Source organism: Erythrolamprus reginae, chromosome 6 (assembly GCF_031021105.1).
Source record: "Erythrolamprus reginae isolate rEryReg1 chromosome 6, rEryReg1.hap1, whole genome shotgun sequence".
Classification (NCBI taxonomy): domain Eukaryota; kingdom Metazoa; phylum Chordata; class Lepidosauria; order Squamata; family Dipsadidae; genus Erythrolamprus; species Erythrolamprus reginae.
In genome coordinates, this window is record NC_091955.1 from 6,420,368 (window position 1) to 6,439,585 (window position 19,218).

A 19,218-nucleotide genomic window follows, 5' to 3' on the forward strand; every position below is an offset into this window, starting at 1 on the left:
AGATAAAATACAGAAAATAGTATAAGGGCAGACTAGATGGACCAGGAGGTCTTTTTCTGCCGTCAGACTTCTATGTTTCTATGTTTCTATCGTCCATCCATCCATCTACCTAATCTATCATCTACCTACAATCTTTCTCTCTTTACCCCCCTCCAACATCCTTCTACATCTATTCATCCATCCATCCATCCATCCATCCATCCATCCATCCATCCATCCATCCATCCATCCATCCTATGAATATGACTGAATAAATAAATCCAACCATCCACCTATCAACCATCCTACCATTTCTATCATCCATCTGTCTGTCTGTCTGTCTGTCTGTCTGTCTGTCTGTCTGTCTCTCTCTCTCTCTCTCTCTCTCTCTCTCTCTATCTATCTATCTATCTATCTATCTATCTATCTATCTATCTATCTATCTATCTATCTATCTATCTGCCATGCCTTGATTGAAGTGAAGCTTTAAATGATCTTGTGCAGAATTACACGGATTCCTTTTGCACCTGGTCACGATCTGTTTTGATTCCCAGGAAGCCCGAGCATGAAAGAGAAGGCAGCCTTACTTGGGGTCTCTGAAATCACCTTGAAGACAAGACAGGTGTCAAGAACGGTTGTGCGTTTGCCATTTGTTCCTTTGCTATTAATTTTTCCTGGATCCACAGAGAAAGCTACAGGCAGAAAACAAGCATCCAATTTAGAGGAGGCAAACGGTCTCTCTCCAGGCTTCCGTGCCTGAAGGCAAAAAACTGAAACCTCTAAACAGTTCATCCTTATTTAGAAAGCGAGAGTGGTAACAGACAGGGTGAGCGGTTCCAGATAAACTCAGCTTCAAGAGATCCTGAAATGTTTATCTGAACTGACACAGTTAAATGGTGTTGCTCAGGAATGTTGATTAAAGATTTAATTTTGGGGTAGAAATTATTTTTATTTCTCTCTCTCCACGTACAATCAATGTAATATACCATCTATTTTCATTACCATAAAACGCAGTATCGTGTTACTAAGACATATATAATCACAAAAAAAATCTAAATTCATGCTTATTTGATTTCGGTATACAGTGTTCCTTCGACTTTCGCGGGGGATGCGTTCCGAGACCGCCCGCGAAAGTCGAATTTCCGCGAAGTAGAGATGCGGAAGTAAATACATTATTTTGGGCTATGAACAGTATCACAAGCCTTCCCGTATCACTTTAAACCCCTAAATTACAATTTCCCATTCCCTTAGCAACCATTTAGATTATTACTCACCATGTTTATTTATTAAAGTTTATTTTAAAAAATATTCATTAAAGGAGGATGAAAGTTTGACGATGACATATGACGTCATCAGGCGGGAAAAACTGTGGTATAGGGGGGGAAAACCGCAAAGTACTTTTTAATTAATATTTTTGAAAAACTATGGTATAGACTTTTCGCAAAGTTCGAACCCGCGAAAATCGAGGGAACACTGTACATCATTTTTCCATATTGCCAAACTTTCTAATTTTGTCATCTAGACCAGTGTTTTTCAACCAGTGTGCCGGGGCACACTAGTGTGCCGTGAGACATGGTCAGGTGTGCCGCGAAGCTCAGAAAGAAAGAGAGAGAGAGAGAAAGAAAGAGAGAGAGAGAAAGAAAACAATAGAGAGAGAGAAAGAAAGCAAGAGAGAGAGAGAAAGAAAGGCAGGGAAGGAGGGAGAGATAGAGCAAAAAAGAGAGGAAGGAAGGGAGAAAGAAAGAGGGATGGAGAGAGAGAGGAAGGAAGAGAGAGAAGGAGGGAGAGAAATAGAGCGAAAGGGAGGAAGAGAGAGAGAGAGAGAATTTTTTTGTCCAAACTTTGTTTAGCCCCCCACTCCCCCCCCCGCTCAATGTGCCCCATGATTTTGTATATGTAAAAAATGTGCCGCAGCTCAAAAAAGGTTGAAAATCAATGATCTAGACAAGCCAATTTTCTTGTATTTTAATTTGATTGTTAGTGTTCGTTCAAGTAATTAATACAAACACTATCTCTATTATCTTCAATGCTAAGCCTTAGTGCTTCCTTCCTCTCTTTATACATTATATATATATATTTGTTTTCGTAGATTTTCATGGGTATATGTATGTAGATTGTTCTGAGTTCGGGTTTTGCCCCGTGTAATATTTTGAATGTCTATGTGACGTTTCGGTGAAATCACATTCACCATCATCAGGCTGAAGTTGTAAGCTTCGTGCTGATGATGGTGAATGTGATTTCACCGAAACGTCGCATAGACATTCAAAATATTACACGGGGCAAAACCCGAACTCAGAACAATCATATGTATGTCACATGTTTTTTTGCTGAATTTGAAAATTAAGGGAGACTAGGATAGATCTATTTCGGCCTTATTTTGGCCTCATCAGCTAGCCATACCCATATATACAGTATATGATAGTAACAAAAAAAACCCAATAACAAAATGAAAAAAGACCATCATTATGTTATAACCATCATTAATAAATTTAATTTCTTATACACATACATGTATATATTTAAGAAATTTTTGCCAAACTTAATACCACTGATAACAGTAAGTACAAATTCAAAACAATTTCTAAGATTAAAGATTTTATTTGATGCCTGGATGAAAATCGGAGTTAACAAGCCAAAAGCAGATGAATGCACATTCAATACATACAGGCTGAAAGAAACTATGTCTAAAAACAACACACAACAAGAAAAACCCCTACATCATCAGAGGGTACGAAGGACCCCTGCAAATCCTTCCCTCTTTTAACCCTGACGACATTCCTTAATTGGGTCACGAAACGTCCCTCAGAAAACCCCCAACTTCAGAGGGTACCGAGGACTCCACAGGTCCTCCTCCTCCCTGCAAACACTTCTTCCTTGTAACCCCGATGTCATTCCCTAGTTGGGTCACGAAACGTCCCTCAGAAAATCCCCAACTTCAGAGGGTACGGAGGACCCTCACAGTCCTCCTTCACCTCCCACTCCTCGACAGGAAACTCCCCTTTCCCTGCCCGCCTCAGCGCAGAACCCTCACCCTCAAACGCACCCCTCCCCTCACTCAGGACGTCCCGCGCGCCTGCGCTCCTCCCTCCCTTTCCCCCCTCCCCTCCCAACCCGTCCGGCCTCGCGCCCCCCCCCCCTCTCTCTCTCAGTCACTCTCTCTCCCGCCCCCTGTGAGGGCAAACTCTCGGCTTCTCCCGGCGCCACCGCGCCTGCGCCACGCCGGCCGGGCCGCCCGCTCTGATAGGAAGCAGGGGCTGCCACTTTTCCTCCCGACTCCCCCCCCCCCCCAACACATACACACTCACACACCCCGCGTGGGCGGTGGCGGCGGGCGGGGAGGGGAGGGGGGAGGCGGCGGCGGCGGAACGTCCCGAGGATGACGTGCGGCGTCGTCGAATCCCGTGGCTGGCTGCTCGCGCGCTGGGGCCGCCGGAGGAGGGAGGGGGGAGGAGGGAGGAGGAGGAGGCAGGAAACGGGCAAGGCGGCGCGAGCGGGAGCCGCGCGGCGGCGGCGTGGAGGAGGAGGAGGAGGTGGCTGAGGCGAAGGAGGAGAAGGAGCAGCTGCTGAGGAGGAGGAGGAGCGGCGCCGCCGCCGCTGCCATGGCGGCTCTGGAGCGGCCCGTGCCCAGTCCCGAGGCTTTCCTGGGCCAGCCTTGGGCCGCCTGGGTGCGGGAAGCCGCCCCCCCGCACTGTAAGCCCCCCTCTCCCCTTCGCCCCCGCATGCCAGGCGTCGGGCAGGTTTCGCACCCAGAGCCCGTGGCCGGGGAGGGGGGTTGAGGGGGCCAGGCTTGACGTGGGGGCGGGAGGGGGGCAGGAGGATGCCCCAGCGGTGGGCAAAGGGTGGGGAGGAGGGAGGGAGGATGTCCTGGGGAGGGGGGTATGTAAGGGGAGGGAGTGGGGGGCGTTGGGGGGCTTGGGCTGCTCTGGGGATGGGTGGGGAGCAGCCAGGTCCTTTGGCTCTTTCTGTTTCTTCTCATTCTCTCTCTTTCGTTTTCATTCTCTCTCATTCTCTCCCACTCTTTCTCTCTCTCTCTCTCATATTCTCTCATTCTTTCTTTCTCTCATTCTCTCTTTCTTTTTCTCGTTTTCTCTCTCACTCTTTCGTTGTCTTTCTCATTTTCTCTCCCTTTCCCCCCCCACTCTCATTCTCTCGTTTTCTTTCTCTCGTTCTCTCTGTCTCCTTCTCCCACTCTTTCTCTCTCTCTCTTCTCATTTTCACTCTCTCACTCGTTCCCTTTCTCATTCTCTCCCTTTTGTTTTCACTCTCATTCTCTCACTCTTTCATTCTCATTCTCTCTCTCATTCCCTCTTTCTCTCTCATTCTCTTCTTCCACTCTTTCTCTTTCGTTTTCACACACTCTCACTCCTCTTTCTCATTCTCTCTCCCTTTTGTTTTCACTCTCTCATTCTCTCACTCTTTCATTCTCATTCTCTCTCATTCCCTCTTTCTCTCTCATTCTCTTCTTCCACTCTTTCTCTTTTGTTTTCACACTCACTCATTCTCTTTCTCATTCTCTCTCCCTTTTGTTTTCACTCTCATTCTCTCACTCTTTCATTCTCATTCTCTCTCTCATTCCCTCTTTCTCTCATTCTCTTCTTCCACTCTTTCTCTTTTGTTTTCACACACTTGTTCTCTTTCTCATTCTCTCTCCCTTTTGTTTTCACTCTCTCATTCTCTCACTCTTTCATTCTCATTCTCTCTCTCATTCCCTCTTTCTCTCTCATTCTCTTCTTCCACTCTTTCTCTTTTGTTTTCACACACTCACTCGTTCTCTTTCTCATTCTCTCTCCCTTTTGTTTTCACTCTCTCATTCTCTTATTCTCGCACTCTTTCATTCTCCTTGTCATTCTCTCTCATTCCTTCTTCTCTCTGTCTCATTCTCCCACTCTTTCTCATATTCTCCTACTCTCTCTCTCTCTCTTGTTTTTAACTCTCTCTCTCACTCGTTCTCTTTCTCATTCTCTCACCCTTTTGTTTTCACTCTCTTTCATTCTCCCACTCTTTCATTCTTTTTCTTTCTCTCTTGCTTTCACAGTCTCCTTCTTTCACTCTCACTTCCCCACTCTTTCATTCTCTCTCTTTTGTTTTCACTCTCATTTTATTATTATTTATTAGATTTGTATGCCGCCCCTCTCCGTAGACTCTCTTTCATTCTTTTTCTCTCATTCCCTCTTTTTTGTTTTCACTCTAGTTCTTCCATTCTGTCTCATTCTCCCACTCTCTTTCATTCTCTTTCTCTCATTCTCTCTCTCTCTCTCTCTTGCTTTTACTTTCTCATTCTCTCATTCTGTCTCTCATTCTCCCACTCTCTCATTCTCTCTCATTTTCACTCATTCTCTCTCACACTTTTTTGTTCTCTTCATTCTGTCCCTTTCCCCCTCCGTCTCCTTCTCTCTCTCATTCGCTCTCTTTTCATTCTTATTCTCTTTCGTTCTCTCACTTTCCTCGCTCTCTCTCATTCTCTCCCTCCTCCCTCTTTCTCTCATTCTCTCTTTCAATTTTCCCTCGTTCTCATTCTCTCTCATTCCCATTCTCTTTTTCATTCTCTCTCCCTCTTGCATTCTCTCCCTCTTTTTCGTTCTGTCTTTCAATCCCTCATTCACACTTCCTTCGCTCTCGTTCTCTCTTTCTCATTTTCTCTCTAATTCTCATTTTCTCATTGCCATTCGCTTTTTCATTCTCTCTCGCATTCTCTCTCCCCCTCTCTTTCTCTTTCATTCTCTCGTTCATTCTTCCCTAGCTCTCTTTCTCTTCCTCTCTCTCTCTCACCCCAGCTGGACCCCCCATGTCGGTGTGGGCACGCAATCTTTCTCTGACGGCGTTTTTCTCCCACCCCCAGGTGTTGACCTAGAAGACTCTGGGAAAGAAGGCGGCAGCAGCAGCCGAGAGGTGATGAGGCTTAATAAAGAAGGTAAGGGGGGGCAGAAGACGCCTCTTCTTCATTTGGGGTGGGGGCTTTGAAGGGTTCCTTTCCCAAGCCAGACTCCTGCCTCAAAGCCACATGGATTGTTTGGTAGACTCAAACCTTGAAGAGGTCCAGGCAGCTTGGGTTGGCTTGGTCCACTGTACAGCTGATTCTCTTGCCAGGTGAGTGGGCCTTCTCCGGGTCCCGTCAACTAAACAATGTCGGTTGGCGGGCCCCAGGGGAAGAGCCTTCTCTGTGGCGGCCCCGACTCTCTGGAACCAACTCCCCCCAGAGATTAGGACTGCCCCTACTCTCCCTGCCTTCCGTAAACTCCTTAAAACCCACCTTTGCCGTCAGGCATGGGGGAACTGAAACACCTTCCCCGGGCATGTTCAATTTATGCATGGTATGTTTGTGTGTGTGTTTGTTAGTAAATGGGGTTCCTTTTAAATCTTTTTAAATCTTTTTAAATCTATTTGGATTTGTTATGATTCGCCGTATCTTGTTGTGAGCCGCCCCGAGTCTGCGGAGAGGGGCGGCATACAAATCTAAATAATAAATAAAATAAATAAATAAATTGAAGAATATAGAAACATAGAATACTGACGGCAGAAAAAGACCTCATGGTCCATCTAGTCTGCCCTTATACTATTTCCTTTTATTTTATCTTACAATGGATATATGTTTATCCCAGGCGTGTTTAAATTCAGTTCCTGTGGATTTACCAACCACGTCTGCTGGAAGTTTGTTCCAAGCATCTGCTACTCTTTCAGTGAAATAATATTTTCTCACGTTGCTTTTGATCCTTCCCCCAACTAACTTCAGATTGTGGCGGAAGGATCAAAAGCAACGTGAGAAAATATTATTTATCAGATATTGTCAAGTCCATGAGCGAAGCTGTTTTCTTCTGGTTTGGATCTTCTGGTGGTTAATTCTGGGCAAGGCTGTGCCCTTTTGTGGAAGGGGGGGGAAATCATTTACCCCGTTCTGAATCCGTTAGCTCAGTGGTTTTCAACCTGGGGGGTTGGGACCCCTTTGTTGGGGTCGAATGACTGTTTCACAGGGGTCACCTACGACCGTGGGAAAACACAAATTTCCCCTGGTGTTAGGAACTAAAGTTTCTATTCTGGCCCCTTGCCAGAGCAATCGTGGGCTTTCCCAAATATGCCCATGTTACACCAACACTCCGCAGTCTGCATTGGTTGCTGATCAGTTTCCGGTCGCAATTCAAAGTGTTGGTTATGACCTATAAAGCCCTTCATGGCACCGGACCAGATTATCTCAGGGACCGCCTTCTGCTGCACGAATCCCAGCGACCAGTTAGGTCCCACAGAGTGGGTCTTCTCCGGGTCCCGTCAACTAAACAATGTCGCTTGGCGGGACCCAGGGGAAGACCCTTCTCTGTGGCGGCCCCGGCCCTCTGGAACCAACTCCCCGCAGAGATTAGAATTGCCCCCACCCTCCTTGCCTTTCGTAAGCTGCTTAAAACCCACCTCTGCCGCCAGGCATGGGGGAATTGAGATACGCTTTCCCCCTAGGTCTTACAATTTTATGCATGGTATGTCTGTACGTATGTTTGGTTTTATAATAAGGGTTTTTAACTGTTTTAGTATTGGTTTATTATTATATGCTGTTTTATTGCTGTTTTATAGCCGCCCCAAGTCTGCGGAGAGGGGCGGCATACAAATCCAATAAATAAATAAATAAACATATTTTTACAATCTGGCCAATCGGGCGTTGACAGTGGGGGTGTCCCTCTGACCTTCCTGCCAATCAGCTTAAAGCTCTGTTGATAGAATCGGCGCTAGACTTATGGTTGGGGGTCGCCACAACATGAACTGTATTATGGGGTTAAGTGGAGAACCAGTGCTAGCTCCTTTGCTCCCATTCCACCATCGCAGTAGCTTGTTCCTTGACGTCGTTTTAGTTTTTCTGAAGGTAGAAAGATATTGAACATCCCCAGAATTTTGGACCCATCTGCATTTTGGGAGCTTCCGCGGTTTTTTTATAGCGATGAACATCTGGTCGCACCTGTAGCAGTTATATGGAGTTAAACCTTGTAAACTGACTCGTGGGTGAGTCCAGGTGAGGGTTCCTCTTTACTGGCGCTAGTGGAAGGTGACCGGCATAGACATGCGTGCTTCCGGAGGATGGGTGCCCGCACGGTGTGAGATTTGGCTTCAGTGCGTGCGCATACGCGAAACCCCAAAAAATTGCCAAAAATGGGTGAAATCTCACATGTAAGAGCGTCCTCATCCGGCGCATGTGCAGAAGCCAAATCTCGACGGTGCAAAGATGTGTGTGCATCTCAAGGGGACACAATCTGAAGTTAGTTGGGGGAAAGATCAAAAGCAACGTGAGAAAATATTATTTTACTGGAAGAGTAGTAGATCCTTGGAACAAACTTCCAGCAGACGTGGTTGGTAAATCCACAGTAACTGAATTTAAACGTGCCTGGGATAAACATATATCCATCCTAAGATAAAATAAAGGAAATAGTATAAGGGCAGACTAGACGGACCATGAGGTCTTTTTCTGCCGTCAGTCTTCTATGTTTCTATGTTTCTCCATTTCCGCTAACGGATCGCCGATCCCACCCATACTGGGTGCCACCCGCTACTGGGTGAGTCCCTTGAATGTTCTCGCCGAAGCATCCATCGCTTGTGATTGAAAAAGCTATTTGCGGGCAGCCTGTTTTGGGCTGACCATCCAGTGGTCAGATTAGGCTACTACCGGTAACAAATAACCTTGATAAAAAGAAGCAACATAGATTGTAATCGGGACATACTGGCCGGTTTGCTTTGCAATATGTTGTGTGGACAAGCGTGTTGATAGAATAGAATTCTTTATTGGCCAAGTGTGATTGGACACACAAGGAATTTGTCTTTGGTGCAGATGCTCTCAGTGTACATAAAAGAAAAAGATGCATTTGTCAAGAATCATGAGGTACAACACCTGATGATTGTCATAAGCAGTGAAGGAACAATCAATAGTAATAAAAATCTTAACGATACAATTCAATTCAATTTATTAGATTTGTATGCCGCCCCTCTCCGAAGACTCGGGGCGGCTCACAACAATAATAAAAACAGTATAGCAATGGAACAAATCTAATAATAAAATTATATTAAAAAACCCCAACAATTTAAAAACCATACAACACATACATACCAAACATAAAATATAAGAAAGCCTGGGGGAGATGTCTTAGTTCCCCCATGCCTGGCGATACAGGTGGGTCTTGAGTAACTTGCGAAAGACAAGGAGGGTGGGGGCCGTTCTAATCTCCGGGGGGAGTTGATTCCAGAGGGCCGGGGCCGCCACAGAGAAGGCTCTTCCCCTGGGTCCCGCCAAACAACATTGTTTGGTCAACGGGACCCAGAGAAGGCCAACTCTGTGGGACCTTATCGGACATTTATTTTATTATTTATTTATTTATTTTATTATTTGGATTTGTATGCCGCCCCTCTCCGAAGACTCGGGGCGGCTCACAACAAGTGTAAAACAAATCATAAATAATTCAATTAATTAAAATATTTAAAGATTTAAAAAACCCCATATACTAACAGACACACACACAGGCATACCATGTATAAATTAAATGTGCCCAGGGGGAGATGTTTAGTTCCCCCATGCCTGACGGCAAAGGTGGGTTTTGAGGAGTTTACGGAAGGCAGGAAGAGTAGGGGCAGTTCTGATCTCCGGGGGGAGTTGGTTCCAGAGAGTCAGTGCCGCCACAGAGAAGGCTCTCCCCCTGGGGCCCGCCAACCAACATTGTTTAGTTGACGGGACCCGGAGGAGGCCCACTCTGTGGGACCTAATCAGTCGCTGGGATTCATGCGGTAGAAGGTGGCAGTCATACAGTCATAAGTGGGAGCACATGGGTGATGGGAACAATGAGAAGATTATTTGTATTGCCACCTTGGTGAATAGTTTGACAGTGGTGAGGGAATTATTTGTTTAGCAGAGTGATGGCGTTTGGGGGAAAAAACTTATTGTGTCTAGTTGTCTTGGTGTGCAGGGCTCTGTAGCGACGTTTTCAAGGTAGGAGTTGAAACAGTTTGTGTCCAGGATGACAGGGGTCCGTAAATATTTTCACTGCCCTCTTTTTGACTCTTGGCAGCAATTGTTTTTCTGCAGTTCTGATTCTCCTCTGAAGTCTGTGTCGGTCTTGCTGGGTTGCAGAACCGAACCAGACAGTTATAGAGATGCAGATGACAGACTCAGTGATTCCTCTGTAGAACTGTATCAACAGCTCCATGGGCAGTTTGAGCTTCCACAGTTGGCGCAGAAAGAACATTCTTTGTTGTGCTTTTTTGATGACGTTTTTGATGTTAGGTGACCTGAGATATTAGTAACTCCGGACATTTTAATGTGGCCATCAACAAATGGATGAACTTTTAGAATTAGGCATAAAAAGTGGACTTCTTAGAGAAAACATTCTGTGTATAGAAAGCTGGACAGGACGGTGTGGATCAGGAGCGTCCATCTTGGCAACTTTAAGATCTTGTGGACTTCAACTCCCAGAATTCCCCAGCTAGGAGTTGGAGTCCATGGGTCTTAAATTTGTTAAGGTCGAACATCCCTGTTGTAAACCCATCATGCTGAAGTACTATCTCCTCAACATAGGAGCTAGAGATCTTTTAGGAGGAAATAGCTTATTTTGTTAATGCTTGTTTAGATATCACTCTTCCATCTCTTTTTGGGCCTCTGCTTTTTTTTGGTGGGTGAACAAAATGTTGTGTTCTGTAAGGCAGCGTTTCCCAACCTTGGCAACTTGAGGATATCTGGACTTCAACTCCCAGAATTCCCCAAATATCTTTTTTAAAATTTTTTTTAAATTAGATTTGTATGCCTCTCCTCTCCGTAGACTCGGGGCAGCTCACAACAATAACAAGAACAATGTAAGAACAAATCTAATAGTTTAGTTTAGTTTATTTAGATTTGTATGCCGCCCCTCTCCGAAGACTCGGGGCGGCTAACAACAATAAAAAACAATGTAACAAATCTAATATTAAAAAGTAATCTAAAAACCCCCAATTTAAGAGACCAATCATACCAACAAACACACCATGTATAAATTCTATAAGTCTAGGGGGAAGGGAGAAAAAAATTTCAATTCCCCCATGCCTGACAACAGAGGTGGGTTTTAAGGAGCTTGCGAAAGGCAAGGAGGGTGGGGGCAACTCTGATATCTGGGGGGAGCTGGTTCCAGAGGGTCGGGGACGCCACAGAGAAGGCTCTTCTCCTGGGTCCCGCCAAACGACATTGTTAAGTTGATGCGACCCGGAGAAGGCCAACTCTGTGGGACCTAACCGGTCGCTGGGATTTGTGCGGCAGAAGGCGGTTCCGGATGTATTCTGGTCCAATGCCATGTAGGGCTTTATAGGTCATAACCAACACTTTGAATTGTGACCAGAAATTGATCGGCAACCAATGCAGACTGCGGAGTGTTGGTGTAACATCTTCAAGTTGCCAAGGTTGGGAAACACTGCTGTAAGGTGTATATACTTCAAAATTAATTGTCATAAAATTCAGTGTTAATCGGCTTGTAATCTAGTTTAGCATTGACTTGCAAGGAAGTCTTATAGATATTAGTTACATTTCTAAGTAAATGTTACTATACAACAGTGGTGGATTCCCATTCCTGCTACTACAGCTGTGCTGCGCACGCAGCTTCGTTCTCCTGCATGTGTGCGTGTGCGGTCCCAGCATGTTTTTGCTTCTCTGTGTTCTAGTGTCCACGTTGGTATGTCTCGGTGCAGCTAGGCTACCGACCTTCGACATACGCAGAGCAGAGGTTAAGGAAGAGTGTGGATGTGTGATACAGCCAATAATGACACAGACTTAGTATGCTGAATAAGTACTATTTACATATATACATAAAGCAGAAATTATTATTATTATTATTATTATTATTATTATTATTATTATTATTATTAATTAGATTTGTATGCCGTCCCTCCGAAGACTCGGGGCGGCTCACAACAGTAATACAAAAACAATATAACAGTGAGACACATCTAATATTAAAATAAAACATATCTAAAACCCCAACAATTAAAAACCATACAGCACATACATACCAAACATAAAATATAAAAGCCTGGGGGAGGATGTCTCAGTTCCCCCATGCCTGGCGATAAAGGTGGGTCTTGAGTAATTTGCGAAAGACAAGGAGGGTAGGGGCCGTTCTAACCTCTGGGGGGAGTTGATTCCAGAGGGCCGGGGCCACCACAGAGAAGACTCTTCCCCTGGGGCCCGCCAAACGACATTGTTTGGTCGACGGGACCTGGGGAAGGCCAACTCTGTGGGACCTTATCGGCCGCTGGGATTCGTGCGGTAGAAGGCGGTTCCGGATGTATTCTGGTCCAATGCCATGTAGGGCTTTAAAGGTCATTACCAACACTTTGAATTGTGAAATAATCTGCAAACCGCACATAGCAAGCACTAAGTAAAATACACTCCCCCCTCAAGGTAAAGGCAAAAGGTGAATGAGCAATCCAGCGTCATCGTCAGGAGGGAGTACTGGCGCCCTCTTATGGCTAGCCAGCCAAAGTCCTTAAAGTGATATTGCAACTGTAAATGTATTAACTACAATAGGCAGTTTAACAGACATGGCAATCCCAAATAACAGTACGTACCATGTACTAACAGTCCATGCATACCCGAAGATCGCTATGCACACATTGGTTTTTGGCGCTGCACGCACGAAGTAATCACAGCTCTGGAAAAGATGAACTTTTGGGTTCTGGCGCACATGCGCATCGGGCAATCAGCTGGCTGGCGTGCATGCGCGCACTGGTTTTCAGCAATATCACACGTGGGAAGGACATCTGATCATCCCCTGTGCATGCGCACTACCGTCCCCCCCCCCCAATGCGTATCGGCCTTGCTGAAGCCTAGGACGGTGAAATAACGGCCAAACTAGGCAAACAGGAAGTTAGAAAAATGAACTTCCGGTTTGACTGTTGGGCTGTTTTTTGCACTCCGGAGGCTTCAGGGAAGCTTCCCTGAAGTCTCCGGAGGGCGAAACAGCCTTCCCTAAGGGCAAGGCCTATGCCAGCTCCAGCATCCATGCTAAGATTTTTGGCCTTGGGGAAGGAAGGCCATTTCGCTGTAGGTTCGCCATTATTGTCTTAGAAGGTTTTTAAAAGTCTCTGGGATGACACTTTTGCTGTAGTTGGTGGCTGAGAGATTTACATGTAGACATGTGTGAAAATGACTTGGGGGGGTAGGAAACCCCCTCAAAGCAGCTACAGGGAACTACCTAGAAGTCTGGGTGTTCCAACACATCAGAAAGGGAGCAGCGCTGATGCCAATGTGCTTTTTAACCAAGTGCAACATTGCAAAATTTGTGTAGCCAGCCGTGCCACCGAGTAGCCCTTTAAGTGATGTATTTAATTATGAATTTTTAGTGCAGCCGAGAAACCATTGAAAATGAAGTCACTTGAAAAAAGGGCATTGATTAGAAATAATGCTGCCCATTTTCAACCGGATATACAATTTTTTTCAACCCTTTTACGGACTAAAATGGGAGCGAGAGAAATTTAAAAATGCATTATACCCTCTTACTGCACCGAAATCAGACCAAATATGTTACAGTTGTAAATACATTGTATTTTTAGAATGTTTTGAAAAGTTTGTAAGAAGAAGCAACTTTTCCCATAGGAATCAATGTAAAAGCAAATAATGCGGGCAATTGGGGAAACCACAGGGAGGGTGGAGGCCCTGTTTCCTCCCAGGAGATTCCTCTGAGAGGTCCCACAGGGGCTTCTCCCCGCCTTTTCCATCCCTGTTTCCTCCCAGGAGATTCCTTAAAAGGCCCCACGGAGGCTTCTTCCTGCCTTTCCCGGTTACAGTTTTGGAGGGTTAGGTTTGTAAGAGGAAAATGGTTCTTGAGAAGAGGCAAAAAAAATCTTGAACACCCGGTTCTTATCTAGAAAAGTTTGTAAGTAGAGGCGTTTGTAGGTAGAGGTACCACTGTACTTTGAGGGTTTGCATGCAGACAGTAAAATGTCAGTAAATGCTTTTTAAAATAACTTAATTTCTAAAGTAAGGTGGAAAAACTGAAAAGAGACACCTGGCATTTTAACCATTGTACATTATTATTATTATTATTATTATTATTATTATTATTAATTAAGTTTGTATGCCGCCCCTCTCCGCAGACTCGGGGCGGCTCACAGCAGTAATAGAAAAACAATATACAAGACAAATCTAATAATTAAAACTAAAAACCCATAATTTAAAAAACATGCACACAACATACCATAGATAGATGTTTATAAACAGCTGTCCTTCAACTTCAGCTTCTTAGAATTGATAGGTTTTATGTTAGTAATCCTGCAATTTGTAATCTGTGGAATTTAACATAAAGAGGACAGTCGGCCACAGAATTGCAACTCTTCCAATTGTACAAACTTTGATGCAAAAAGCAAGGAAAACCATTTTCGAGATTCTTTTAATTATTTTATTTTATTTATTTATTGTGTTTATATGCCTCTCACTCCAAAATGGACTCAGAGCGGCTTATCTATTTCTTTATTGTACTTATATGCCGCTCAATTTGTCTGATAACCCTGTCTGAGAGCGATAGATCATTAAAAAAAATTACAAAATTTGTTCCTAGCTCCTGCTGCTATATTCACTGTTTAACTGGAGGGCTTTTGCCCCTAGGGGACAAACACAGTTAACAGAGAAAATGGAATATATCTGGATGATATTAAATACATCACAAACTCATTGAATGTATTAAGTGTATTGGAAGCTTTTAATAACCGTAGTTTAGCACGTAAACGGAAATCTATGCTGAGCAGATTCCATCCATCATTGCTGTCTTTAGGTACAGCATAAATAAAGTCGCATTTTTATTCTTGAACATGTCCTGATGGCCACAGATCAAGACCGTAAAGTCTCCTTTGATTCAAGCTTGATTTGTAGTGTTTTGCGCGACAAAATAAAAATGGTGCGTTAACGAACTGTCTTGCAGTCACTAACATTTTGGGCGATCTGATCCGAACTGGGAGGAGCCCACTCCTGATTTGAAGTTTATTTATTTATTTTTTATTTATTTAACCAGATTTCTATGCCGCCCTTCTGCTACTCAGGGCTGCTCACAACAAAGAATACAATACATAAAGAAATCTAATATTTAAATGTACAGTGTTCCCTCGATTTTCGCAGGTTCGAACTTCGCGAAAAGCCTATTCCACGGTTTTTCAAAAATATTAATTAAAAAATATTTTGCGGGTTTTTTCCCTATACCACAGTTTTCCCCACCTGATGACGTCATATGTCATCACCAAACTTTCGTCTGCTTTTAATAAATATTTCTTTTAATAAACTTTAATAAATAAACATGGTAAGTAATAATCTAAATGGTTGCTAAGGGAATGGGAAATTGCCATTTAGGGGTTTAAAGTGTTAAGGGAAGGCTTGTGATACTGTCCATAGCCAAAAATGGTGTATTTACTTCCGCATCTCTACTTCGCGGAAATTCGACTTTCGCGGGCGGTCTCGGAACGCATCCCCTGCGAAAAGCGAGGGAACACTGTACTAAAAATCTCGCTACTAAAAGCATAAAAATCTAATTTAAGTTCATTCTAAAAACCCCTACACATTTAAGAAACCGACATCCACATTCATTCTGATTATTCATTCATGGGCCGGGGATATTAAAAGTTCTTAGTGCCCCCAGGCTTGTTGGCAGAGGTGTGTTTTTCAGGACTCTGCAAATGACTGGGAGGCTGGGGGCAGTGCAAATCTCTGGGGGGGGAGTTGATTCCAGAGGACCAGGGCCACCACAGAGAAGGCTCTTCCCTTAGGCCCCGCCAGGCAGAAGATGGTGAGTTACAAAGGTGTTTAAAAGGTTGGTATGTCTCGGTATAGCTAGGCTATGAGACCTTTGACATACACCAAGCAGAGAATTTTAACAGAGCGTGGGTGTGTGATAAAGCCAAAGAAACAAAGACACAGACCTAGTTATGCTTAATAAGTACTATTTACATATAGACAAAAGATAGAAACATTCCATAAGAAGCCCTAAGCAAATGCAAGATGATAAGCACTAAGCAAATACACTCCCCCCTTAAGGCAAAGCAAAAGCGAATGAGCGTTAAAGCATCATTGAAGGAAGGAGTACTGGCGCCCTCTTATGGCAAACCAGCCCAAAATATTTAAAGTGATAGTACAAGAGACTACAATAGATAGTTTACAATGGCAAACCCAAACAACCATGTACCTTGTACTAACAGTTTTTCATACAACTGTTGTAGTGTGTCCACAGTCAAGTAGCTTGTCAACCCACCCTGTGCCCCGTTTTCGGCCTGGATGGTCACCTCCAATACTTTGGTAGCCAAAACAGAGAGTGGGGGCCCACATGTGGCCCCCCTGCACTCCGCTTTGGCTGCCTTTCCTATTTCCCGGCCAGCCCTATGAGTCAGATTTAAGCACCCCGTGGGCCAGATCCAGCCCGCGGGCCTTGAGTTTGACATTCCTGCCATAGATTGTAGGAAACACCGTTTCATATGTTTGCATTTGGAATTCTGCTCTAATAGTATCAAAGCCAAAGATTATTCATACTTCAGGTGAAATGATTTAATACCCCTCTTAATTACCAAAGGTTTCCTGTTTATACGCCTGCTCTACTTCGGCACTCAAGCAAAGCCATTAAGACGATTTATTATTTCTGATTGTCTTCGTTTAATGGTCTCTGCGTTATTGGTACTCCTGGATTCTTCTGAGCAATTTTTAGTGAACCTCTGCCGATTATCTCATTGCGTGAGATGCGACGCAAGGTCAAAGGACCTTTGTTGATTTGCCGGTGAATCTAAATATAAATTTACATGGTACACATAGAACATTCAATCCACAATTTTAATTGTCTGTCCATTTTGATTTCACTTCGTATATAGGCGGCGTATTTTCTGGCTAAGAAGTAAATTGCTCACTTCAGAAATATTCCATCAGTCTTTTATATACAGTGATCCCCCGGTTATTGCGTCCCCGACCATTGCGAACAGGGTAATTTGCGATTTTTCAACCCGGAAGTCAAAATACCATCTACGCATGCATGCCCTTTTTTTTCTATGGGCACGCATGCGTAGATGGCAACCGGGAGATCAGCTGCTGGGCGGCTTCCCTGAGTCTTCCCCCTCTTGCTGGCATCAGCGAGGAGTTTCCCCACCGCCCACGCAAACTCCTCGCTGCCGCTCGCCCGCCCTTCGCCTGCCCACGCCGTTCGCTCCCCCTCTTGCTGGCGGGAGGGCGAGAAGCCCGCCCTTCGCCGCTCGCCCGCCTGCCCTTCGCCCTGGCGGAGAAATTCCAGCCCCCACCTGGTCCCGCCCGATCCTCCTCCCTGAGGCAGCTCGCCCTCCCATGGCCGCTTCCTCCACCCTCCATCGCAAGCCCTCGCCACCGCAGCCAACGCGCGCTGCGATCTTCAAGCCCGGCTCCTTTCGGCCCAGCATCCCGGGCCAAGCAGCTGCCTTCCGTGACTGAGCCTGGCTGGCCCGGAAGATCGTAGCGCGCGTTGGCTGCAGCGGCGAGCGAAGCCAAGCCGGCAGCAATGTCGCCGCCGCTGCAGCGAACGCGCGCTACGATCTTCCGGGCCAGCCAGGCTCAGTCACGGAAGGCAGCCGCTTGGCCCGGGATGCTGGGCCGAGAGGAGCCGGGCTTGATCCGCTGAGCCTGGCTGGCCCGGAAGATCGTAGCGCGCGTTGGCTGCAGCGGCGGCGACATTGCTGCCGGCTTGGCTTCGCTCGCTCGCCGCTGAGGAGCCGAAGATTGGGGGGCGGCGCGGCGAGCGAGCGAGCGGGTTGGGGGCTCGGGGGGGTGCTAGCGAGCCCCCCATGTCGGCGGCGATGTTTTAAAAGAGCTGCGCCGCCCCCCAATCTTCGGCTCCTCGCTAGCGCTGCGGAAGTTTAAAACACCATCTGCACATGCGCAGATGGTGTTTTTACTTCCGCAGCGCTACTTTGCGAAAACCCGCTCGTTGCGGGGGGTCCTGGAACGGAACCCTCGCAACGAGCGGGGGATCACTGTACTTCCTTTTGCTAAAATTACTAAAAAATACTGGTCCCCCCCTCCTTGCCTTTCGTAAGGTACTTAAAACCCACCTCTGCCATCAGGCATGGGGGAATTGAGATCCTCTTTCCCCCTAGGCCTTTACAATTCTATGCATGGTATGTATGTATGTTTGGTTTTTATATTAATGGGTTTTTAATCGTTTTAGAATTGGATTACTATTGTACACTGTTTTATTGTTGCTGTTAGCCGCCCTGAGTCTCCGGAGAGGGGCGGCATACAAATCCAATAAATAAACAAACAAACAAACAAAGAAACAAATAAATTTCCCCCCAAGAATAGAATTATAGTAGAATAGAATAGAATAGAATTCTTTATTGGCCAAGTGTGATTGGACACACAAGGAATTTTACATTGGTGTATATACGCTCCGTGTACATGAAAGAATTGTTGTGGTTAGCTCTGGCCCAGCTCCTGCCCCAAGGAATGTGCAGGTGGATGTGGGGGAAACATCCACATGCCGCAGGCCTGTTTTGCTCCCGATGGAATCTGCCGATGAAGCCTCCTCTGACCAAGGAAGCGTGAGTGACAGGGAAGAGGGGAGTTTGGCAGACAGCCCAGGAGGAGATCAATCATCCTTATCATCCCTGGATTCTGAACAAGAATTAATGACACATCCACGCATGCGTAGAGTGATGCAGAGGAGACAACAACTGAAGGATTATTGCAAGAGAAAACGAGGCCACCTGTGGTTGGGTGGGACTGCTGTAATTAATGCTACAGATAAAAGTGCAACCTGGTGTTTTAGCCTCATGGCAGTTTATCTGAATCATTGTTTTGTCAAGATCGTGGTTTTTGTGCTGTTCAGGATTGTGTGTGGACTCTCTGGACTTTAGAATTGGACTCAATTTCCCAGTTATTGGGTGAGCAATTGGACTGCATTTAACCTGTGCCTTGTGTGTACCAGAAAATCCCGTTGACATTTAAAAAGGAGCTGTTTCTGTTTTTCTGTTTATAAAAACTTTTGGGTTTTCCTTTTATCGTGTGGTGTGTGTCTTCCTGGACTAATTACCCTGTAATTACGGGAAGTTGAAACACGCCGGCAGAACAAGAATCATGAGGTACAATACTTAATGATTGTGAGGGTACAAATTAGCAATCAGGAAACTATTAATATACAGTGGTACCTCGACATACGAGTTTAATTCGTTCCAGACCCGAGCTCGTAAGTCGATCAACTCACATCTCGAACGAATGCCTTTAGACTTTGTTTTTCGCACTGAGATAACCGGAAGCAAGGAGATTCT

The 19,218-nt window shown here is 45.3% G+C and overlaps 2 protein-coding genes across 3 annotated transcripts in view; one reads left to right on the top strand and one right to left on the bottom strand.

The window, feature by feature from the left end:
- The window catches only part of CDHR3 (cadherin related family member 3), a 49,580-nt gene extending 46,000 nt beyond the window's left edge, over positions 1 to 3,580 (bottom strand). Inside the window, 1 exon segment of the mRNA XM_070754697.1 lies at positions 3,285 to 3,580. Coding sequence (XP_070610798.1) covers positions 3,285 to 3,580 — 296 coding nt within the window.
- Positions 3,437 to 19,218, top strand: part of ATXN7L1 (ataxin 7 like 1) — a 76,369-nt gene continuing 60,587 nt past the window's right edge. Inside the window, exons 1-2 of one of the 2 annotated variants that reach the window (XM_070755165.1) lie at positions 3,437 to 3,669; positions 5,819 to 5,890. In XM_070755165.1, the coding sequence (XP_070611266.1) occupies positions 3,579 to 3,669; positions 5,819 to 5,890 (163 nt within the window). In that variant the 5' untranslated portion in view covers positions 3,437 to 3,578. The remainder of the gene's footprint in view (positions 3,670 to 5,818; positions 5,891 to 19,218) is intronic. The other variant, XM_070755166.1, reaches the window with a different exon arrangement.